Source organism: Lagopus leucura, unplaced genomic scaffold (assembly GCF_019238085.1).
Source record: "Lagopus leucura isolate 7727_CA_CO unplaced genomic scaffold, USGS_WTPT01 Super-Scaffold_739, whole genome shotgun sequence".
NCBI lineage: Eukaryota > Metazoa > Chordata > Aves > Galliformes > Phasianidae > Lagopus > Lagopus leucura.
Genome location: NW_024962255.1, coordinates 18172070 through 18179415, shown reverse-complemented (window position 1 = coordinate 18179415; position 7346 = coordinate 18172070). Strand labels below are relative to the sequence as shown.

The following is a 7346-nucleotide window of genomic DNA, read 5'->3' as shown; positions in this document are numbered from 1 at the left end:
GTGTTGCTATCCCATATTAATTGCTACGTGATCAAAGACAAGGTGGTGATAGGCCACAAAATAAATCCCACTGTTCTTACCCATAATCTGTTCCTGAAAGCCTGTCAGTTTTGAACTCTACAGACACTCCAAGCTGTTTATCCATTTAAGAGAGGAAGAAGGAAAAGCAATGCCAGTACTGAATTCTTTGGAGAATCCACCTATAATTTTATGTTGTTAGCTGTGTATCATAGTTCCCTATAGGTTATCTGCTTTTCCTAGACTCCCAAAGCTACACTGCTAGTAACATGTAAGTGGAGAGAACACACTATTTTTATGGTACAGAACAGGGACGTTGAAGCCTTGCACTAATTGCAATCTAGAATGTAGTATCATCAGTGGAGCTATGACCAACTCCTGTATAAGGCTTACATAAGTGGTGAGTCATACATTCTTACGAAAGAATAAGGAGTGAGGCTTTCATTATGTTGTTTGCCTAATCAGAAATATGAAAATAAAAGAACACAGCACTCAGTGGGTTATGTTTGGCTAACAGTAGGCTAGAATTTCTGCAGTTGCACTACTGTGATGGAGGCATTTCATTGTTTGTGGTCCCAGCTTATATTAAACAGAGAGGATTTTTTCATAAATCTTTGCCTCTAGGGCAGAGTTAAGGTTGTTTGGGAACCCTAGCTATGCATTTCCAGGCATTAATGTCTGAAAGCAGCACCAGGGGAGCAGAAATGGAGGTATATGCCTAGGGAGGATACTAGGAGTAAATGAAGAGACCCAAGGGCAGAGTAGAGTTTGTGAGGATGAGCATGTAAAGAAGCAGAAGAGTGGAAACTGAGCTTTTAGGATGACTGAAAAACAGTCCTGTGACAATTTCTCATGTCTTACTAGTCTTTTTCCATGCTCTCAAGCAGGTAGTTGCATTGAGTATTCATTCTACCACCAACCATGCTGTTAGCCATGAGCCAAGATACCTAGAGCTCTTTGAAAACAACTACAGAATTTTGAGGATTGAAGTTGGCTGCAGCTTTAAGTGCACCCACAGTGCTCTTTAAACTGCTCTGATTAACCCATCACTGCTTCTCCTTTTCCTACACCAGTTCTCTGCACCTCATACGGTGGGCTGGATCAACAAAATAGCAGTAACAGCTGTTGGTTGTTTTGTTTGTTTTGTTTTTTCCTCCGAACATTTGGCTACAGCAACAGCTGAAGGCTGGAGGGAGTGATAGTAGGAGGGAGTCTGAAACTGAAGAGCCACACTAAGAGATTCAGGGCCCTGGAATGTGTCCAGAGAAGGGCAACAAAGCTGTGAAGTTCTGGAGCACAGGTTTTACAGGATGTGGCTGAGGAAACTGGGATTCTTCAGTTCAAAGAAGCAGCAGCTCAGCGGAGACCTTCTTGCTCTCCACAACTGCCTGAAAAGAGGTTGTAGTGATGTAGGAGTCAGCCTCTTCTCACAGGTTTCAGCAATAGGATGAAAGGTAATTGTCTCAAGATGTGCCATGAGAGGTGCAGGTTGGATACTGGGAAAAACTTCTCTGAAAGAGTGGTTGGGCACTGGAATGTGCTGCCCAGGGAGGTGGTGGAGTCACCATCCCTGGAGGCATTCAAGAAAAATGTAGATGTGGTACTGAGGGACAGGTTTAATGGGGAATATTGGTTGTAGGTGGACAGTTGGAGAAGATTATCTTAGAGGTCTTTTCCAACCTTAATGATTCTATGATCCTATATTTCAGCTGAGATCAGCAAAAGGTGAGTGTAGCAGAGCTGCTTGAATGATCCCTGTTCTATTTTTTTCCTTTAAAAGGCTAATTTAGGAGTGGCTGAAGAGTGTAATTAACACAACTACAGCCTCTCTATCACCACCTCTTTCTCCTACAGCCCAGATACCAGTACTCTTATCCTAGATAGTGTGGCTAAGCAGATGGGACATGTCTATCTACCCCATAACCCGCTTTCCTTTGCCTGGGGAGGCAGCATAAACCCTTGGCAATATAAAATTGCTCCTTTTAAGTTGACAGACTGCCTTGAAAAGGGCTAGTGGGTACGATGCCTCAAGATTTCATGGTTGGCTGGCTTATGTTGGGGGTGTATAAAAAATTATTGAAAGCTGAGTTTAGCTTGGGTATTATTATGCATGTAACCTTCCGTGCCTAATTGCACTGAAGCTTGACTGCTTTGAGAATCACAGAATATCCCGAGTTGGAAGGGACTCATAAGGATCATTAAGTGCAACTCCTCCCGCTGCACTGCGAGAGCAGAAGTCTCATCCCCAACCAGCATAGTGCTCAGGCCAGCAGACTTGTTTCTGCAGCTCTACTGCTCCCTCCGTCGTACCGAGGGTTGTGGGTGGAGAACTGCAAGTTACAGAGGCTCACCCTCATTTTTAAGCGCGGGTGGCAGCCCGGTCCGAGCGGAGAGGGGGAGAGGCCGCGCTCCTGGCAGAGCGCTTAGAAGTTCGCGAGCCCCATTGAGCATTGACGGGGCTTTAATGGCACGGGTGAGGCGTGGTGACACAGCCCCAGGGCACGGCGGCCGTCGGAGCTGAGCGCCGCACAGAGCCGCGAGGCCGGACGCCGTGTGAGGCTGGGCGCCGGCGCTCCGGCCATGGCAAGCGGGTGGCTGTGGCCGTGGATGGGGCTGGCCTGGCTGCTGGGGCTGGTGCGGCTCGGAGCCTTGCCACTGACCGCCGGACCACGGGACGAAGTGCAGGCTGCGGCACTACAGCGGCTGAGGGAGGTGTTCGACATCGAGGAGCTGCCCCCCGACGTGCTGCCACGCAAAAAGCCGCCGCAGTTTATGGTGGATCTCTTCAACAAGGTGGCCGACGCCAACGGCATCACCCGCGCGCCCGGGCTGCTGGAGGGAGACGTGGTGCGCAGCTTCGAGGACCGAGGTGAGCCGGGGGCGGCGGGGGGCAGCGCTGCGGCGGGGCGGCGTGGGCAGCGGCGGCTAAAGGCCGCTCTCCCGCAGCTCCCGTGGAGCAGGACCGCTTCTTCTTCGACGTCAGCGCCATGGAGAGGGGTGAGCAGGTGCTGAAGGCCGAGCTGAGGGTGTTCAAGCTGAGGAGGAGGCGCGTGGCCAGGAGAGCCGATCCGCAGCACTTCTGCAAGGTAAGTGGGAAATGAACCGTCAATTACGTGCATCCTTGTGGAACTGCTAATAATCCGGAAGGGAAATGAGAGAGGGATCGAGAGTGCAACAGCTTAGTATGCAAACTTGCTTTATTTTTATTTCATTATTGTCCTCGGTGCAGAGTGGTACTGTGCCTCCAGCATGCCGAGAAGGGATGCAGGGCTCTGGCTGCTGGGATGCTATCTCTGGAGGTACCCTTCCCTTCGGGCCCACACTGGACTTCTCTGCTTTTTGAGGTGTTTTGAAATTGAGATGCAAATTTGACTGATTTGCTTTTGAAGTAATGATGTCAGTATGGGAAATGCTCCCTGGCACCGACTGTATCTTGTAGCAAAGGAGAGTCGGACATTTTGCAAACTCGAGGGCAAAGATACAGCGTGCTGGAGAACTCTAACAGTATTGAAGTACAATACAGGGTAATAGCGTAGTCCTGCCTTTGAACTCATAGGATCATAGAAACGTTTGAGTTGAAAGGGACCCTTAAAGGCAATCTAGTCCAGCTCCCTTGCAATGAACTTTTCAAACACATCTGCTGATACTCATTTTGCTGTTGAACAAGCTGTAAACAGCTTTTAGTGTCAGTTGGAGCAGTTTTCCATTTAAGATGTGGAAAAACTCGATCCTCCCCATTTTGCTGGAAGAACAGTGGCTGTCATTTCTCACTGTTCTGTTGTGTTGCTCTCCTCAAGGTGGAAGTGTATGAGCTCCTGGACGGTAGAAGTAATCCACAAAAAAAAAATCTCATTGCATCAAGATTGTTGTCTCTGTACTCAGAAGGCTGGGAAGTATTCAATGTCACACAGACGGTAAGCAGGGAACTCTTGGTCATTTTTAGATCTAAAATATCTGTTATGGCAGTGCTCAGCTGATAATTTGCTCTTATTGCTGGGTTCTGTGGTCAATTCAAACTGAAGGACAGAGCAGGGGGAGGACCCTACTCGTTACACTCAAAAGTACAGGTTCTTAGTTCTCTGATAAGAACTAAGTAACCCAAACCTAGACAGCAGGAGGGGTGTCAGTCCAAATGTGGCAGTGTGATTGAAGCACGCTTGTCCTTAGACTGTCAAAAAAGAAATCATTGATAATGGGATATGAGTATGTTTTAATTCCTCTTCTATTTTACCCTAGTCTGTTTTTCTTTCTTTTTTTTCTTTTTCTTTTTTTTTTTTCTTTGTAGATGAGATCTGCAGTGTAATTCAATACTGTATTTCTGGAATTTGTAATGGTTAGAATGTTTTTCATCTTAACTTTGTGTATAGTATTCTCTATTTGCCGGTTGGAAGATTTGTTTTGTAGATATCCTTCAATTATATCAATATCAGAATGCCTTTCCTTAGCAAAAATACAAATGAGGTTTCAAACGCTTTCTGAGGCTTCAATCTGCTCTGACAGTGTTTTTAGTTGCCTGAGCTTTATGATCAGATTGAACAATATGCTTGGATGATTGGTTGAGTTGCATCGTGTGCCATAATAGCCTTCCTTGAGAATGGCCTGACCTTATTTAGTAGACTGTAATTAGAACAATTAGAGAAAGTAAATTTGCCTGATTTCTTCAAATAAGCTAATTTCTTCAAATGCCACATTTGCGTTAGATTTAAATGAGTTTTAATGGTATGGAAAGTCTGGAGAGTTTTTATTATTCTGTTACTAAGATTACTAGGAAAAATAAGGTTCTGTCTAAAGTCAGGGGTGATTTATTTTATTGCTAATGTTAACTCTTAGGCTCATTATTCACTAGTAAATTCTCCAAAAATTAATTATCTTTGTGTAAGTGTAACTTTGGGGAATGTATATGATATTTTAAAATGTTGAATTATTGGTTTAAATATTTAACTCAATTCAGCCTTTACAGTTACCTCACTTCTGTGATTGTATATGTATTTATAGTCCTATATTGGTTGCCTGTTCTGTTTTCCTCGTGTAAATTATTCTTAATCACAATGCAGTGGAAAGATTATTGAAACAATATTTTCTTGTTTCATTTTCATTACCAGGTTTCCAAGTGGGTCGGAAGCAGTAACTCCAACCACGGCTTTTTGATAACTGCAACACACTTAGTCAGCAATAGGATTGAACACAACCTGGTTGCATTTGCAAAGGGACAGGGCAATTTGCAGGAGAGCAGAAATGCTCTCCTTGTCCTCTTCACCAACAGTAATAAACGGAGGTCTTCCAGCTTTGTACCCTCTTCTACAAGTAAGTTCACACAACAGTAACTCTATTTTAGAACATGAAAAATTCTAAGGGAAGCTTCAATTATTTTCGTTGTATAGAGAGATGGGAATTTTCTTTCTTTTTTAAAAATATCATTATTTACTTTGTCTTTGTGGTGATGTTTGCATGGAAATTATAATTTTCACCTTAGGCTGAAAAAACTCAGTGACCTGAAAAACTGTGAAAGTGCTGGTAAAGCAAATGGGAGTAGTTATGAAGTGCAGTTTTCAAGAGTGGAAGAAGTTGTTAGATAAGCAGTTTTAACTTCTCTGTCCTTTGCTTGTTTTTAAACACCTATTTAACTTCAGTGACTAATTAGCATTGTTACTAATGGCTTTTTTTTTTTTTTTTTCTCCATCAAAGGCAACGCCTTTATCCCTTAAATTACAAAACAATACTGCCTTACCTCTCCCACGGGTCCTCCAGTAAAATCAGCTAAGGCTGGATTTTAGAGGCTGAGATAAATGCAAAGAGCAAAATCTGGAATAAGGAGGAGAAGTAATGGTTTGGGCTTGGAGGGTCTTTTGGTAAATCATTGCATTTGTACATCAGAACAATTAAGAACCAGGTGATAAAACTGATACAAATCAAAACCAAACTTTTGGTCTTTTTGGTAAATCATTGCATTTGTACATCAGAATAATTAAGAACCAGGTGATAAAACTGATACAAATCAAAACCAAACAGTTTAAAAAAAAAACCAAAAACCAGAAACCAGCCTGTTCTTTTTGTTTGTTTGTTTGTTATAAATAGAGAATTACTGTAGTGAAATCCTACATCCCAATTTAATCAATATAAACCTTTGTATGTGATGCTGTGCCAGAACTGGGGAACCGATTCCTATTTCTAAGATTGACCAGTTGCTTGTGGGTGGAAGAACAATCTGCAGAAATTCTTCTTCTAGCAGCCTGCACACCAGTGGCTTTCAGCCTGTGTTCATGGATCTCGAGGTCATCACTAATATTTATCACAAGTTCTTAGACTGTACATTGAGAAAGTAAAGGGATTGTCAGTGAGCTTCATTCTCTAGCTGACTTTCCTTAAGCCTAGTCATAATATTTTCATATCCAAAACATAATCTTTTTTTTTTTTTCCAAAACGACTACTTTTCAGGAAAGCACTCTATTTTCAAGCATATGGGTAGAGTTGCTGAGAGGAGAATACTGGAGAGAAGAAAAGAATGTGGTCTCCACCCTGTGAAGTTAGCACTTCACAGCAGGTCAGATGTAGGAGTAGCCATACAAAGGTCATTAAAACCATTCTGACCATAGGTATCCCTGAAAAGGGCCCCTGGAGTTTGCAGAATGTAAAGCTTTTATGTTTCTGCTAAACTGAGGCCTTTTAGTCCACATAGGGAAACACAGACCTGGCAGATTTTGAAAAGTAGCAGAAATGACAATTGAGTACACACCTCTCCCAATGCTTTCATAGTCCTGCCCTTTTAAAATGTTCTTTGAAATCTTTGATGTACATTTTCAAAACAGGTTTTCTTGCAGCTTATTGTACTTAAGGAAAAACAACTTTGAGAAAGATTAACACACAGCTTCTTTCCTAAACCAGAGCTGAACCCTGCCAAAAATGATGCTTTGTTACGTGTGCCTCGTGAAACTCTGATAATCAAAAACAGCAAAGAAAGGAAGAGCAGGAAGCGTCGCGCTGCTGCAGCACCTTCTTCCAAAAGCCAGGTAACAGCATGTCATCGAAGAGAACTCTATGTTGACTTCCATGCCATTGGCTGGTCAGGATGGATTATTTACCCAAGTGGATACAATGCATTTTACTGCAGAGGCTCCTGTCTTTTCCCCTTGGGGGAAAGTCAAAATGCAACAAACCATGCCACGGTTCAGTCCATAGTCCATACACTTAAACTGTCTCAGGATATCAGCACGCCCTGCTGTGTTCCAGATGAACTGAAGTCCCTCAATCTCCTCTACTTTGATGACAAAGAGAATGTGGTTCTTAAAAATTACAAAGACATGGTGGCAACAAGGTGTGGTTGTCATTAA

The 7346-nt window shown here is 43.2% G+C and overlaps 1 protein-coding gene across 1 annotated transcript; it reads left to right on the top strand.

Moving 5' to 3' along the window:
* The first annotated feature begins 2598 nt into the window (after positions 1-2598).
* LOC122175619 (bone morphogenetic protein 2-like) lies at positions 2599-7346 on the top strand. Its single transcript, XM_042863394.1, has 5 exons — positions 2599-2887; positions 2965-3104; positions 3816-3932; positions 5121-5322; positions 6901-7346. The coding sequence occupies exons 1-5, from the start codon at positions 2599-2601 to the stop codon at positions 7344-7346; spliced, it is 1194 nt and encodes a 397-aa protein (XP_042719328.1).